At 64.6% G+C, this 1690-nt stretch overlaps 1 protein-coding gene across 1 annotated transcript in view; it reads left to right on the forward strand.

Moving 5' to 3' along the window:
- The window catches only part of DMPK (DM1 protein kinase), an 8154-nt gene that overhangs the window by 2864 nt on the left and 3600 nt on the right, over positions 1-1690 (forward strand). Inside the window, exons 3-4 of the mRNA XM_032798023.2 lie at positions 326-421; positions 1164-1312. Of these exons, the coding sequence (XP_032653914.1) occupies positions 326-421; positions 1164-1312 (245 nt within the window). The remainder of the gene's footprint in view (positions 1-325; positions 422-1163; positions 1313-1690) is intronic.

Consider the following 1690-nt stretch of genomic DNA (forward strand, 5'->3'; position numbering starts at 1 on the left):
CCAGGCCATCGCCCCAACTAGCAACACATACATCCCCAGTGATGCTGGCCCGAGCCTCTCGCTGCCCACCTCTCCCCATGGCATTGCCCCGTCTCTTCAACGCACTCACTTCCTGCCCGTGGTAGGGCTCGGTGCCCATCTCCCCAGCTCTGTTATCCCTGCCCCACTGCCCCTCGCCATCCTGTGGGGTCCCAAGGAACTGGGGGCCCTGTTGTGGGGCCCAGACCCTCCCCCAGCCTGGCTGGCCCCTCTCAGCCCCTGTCCCCTGGTGGCTCCTTCCCCCCCCCGCCCCCAGCCGGACTCAGCATCTGTCCCGTGGGGGCAGGTGTCCTGTTTCCGTGAGGAGCGGGACGTGCTGGTGAATGGAGACAAGCACTGGATCACCCAGCTGCACTTCGCCTTCCAGGACGAGAACTACCTGGTGAGCACCCGGCGCCGGGCACCATGGGTGGGGGGCAGGGGGCATATCGCCAGCACTTCTTGCCCTACCCCCTTCACAGACCATCTGTCTAGGGATGGGCTACTCCAAGCCCTATAGACCTGAGACCCTGGGGTCTCCATAGGGGCCACGCTGGGGAACAGCCACTCCAGACTGTATAGGGACCTGGCCTGTGATCTCTATGGATCCTACAGCCTGAGATTTCAATACAGGGACACACACTGGGGGACAGCCACTCTGGGCCCTATAAACTCTATAGCCTGACATGTCTATAGGGGACGGAATGGAGACCGTGGGATGTTATGAAGGAGACATCTTCCGGACCTCCCACCACCAGCTGTGAGATTACAGCCGGGCCGGGGCAGGGGGGGTGGGAGCCAGGACTCCTGGGTTCTCTTCCCAGCTCAGGGAGGGCTGTGGGGTCTAGTGCTTAGAACAGGGGTGTTGGGAGCCAGGACTGCTGGGTTCTCTCCCCAGCTCGGGGGGCTGTGGGTTCTAATGGTTAGAACAGGGGTGCTGGGCCAGGACTCCTGGGTTCTCTCCCCAACTCTAGGAGGGGAGGGGGGTCTAGTGTAGCTAACACAGCGGGTGCTGGTCATCCCAAGGGCAAGAGCCCCCCACGCTGCCAGCACAGTCTCTCCCCTGCTGTTCTGGCCCACGTGGGGGGCTGCCCTGGAAGGTGGCCTGTTGGGGGCGCTGTCACGCCACGTCTCCGCTCCCGCAGTACCTGGTGATGGAGTACTACGTGGGGGGCGACCTCCTGACGCTGCTGAGCAAATTCGGGGACCGCATCCCCCTGGACATGGCCCGTTTCTACCTGGCCGAGATGGTGATGGCCATCGACTCCATCCACCGCCTGGGCTACGTGCACAGGTAGGGCACCCCCCGGGCCAGGGCGGGGCTCTGCGAGCAGAGGGGCCAGCTGGTGCTGGGGAAAGGGCAGCAGAGTGCGGCCGCTTGATCTCAGCTGGGGCTGACCCACGGTGAGATCCAGAGGTCTGGCCAGGGGCCGGGCGTCTAGAGCATCAGGCAGACAGAGCCCCGGCCCCCTTCACTAGCCAGACACCCCCCTGCCACTCTGCTTCTCCAGCCAAACCTCCCCCTGCTTCCCTCCAGTCCCTTGGCCCCAGAAAGACACCCCCTGTTGCCCCCCAGCTCCCTTCTCCAGACAGACACCCCCCTGCTGCCCCCCTTCTCCAGCCAGACACCCCTGCTTCCCTCCAACCCCCCAGCCCTAGCCAGACACCCCCC

The sequence above is a fragment of the Chelonoidis abingdonii genome, chromosome 11 (genome assembly GCF_003597395.2).
Source record: "Chelonoidis abingdonii isolate Lonesome George chromosome 11, CheloAbing_2.0, whole genome shotgun sequence".
NCBI lineage: Eukaryota > Metazoa > Chordata > Testudines > Testudinidae > Chelonoidis > Chelonoidis abingdonii.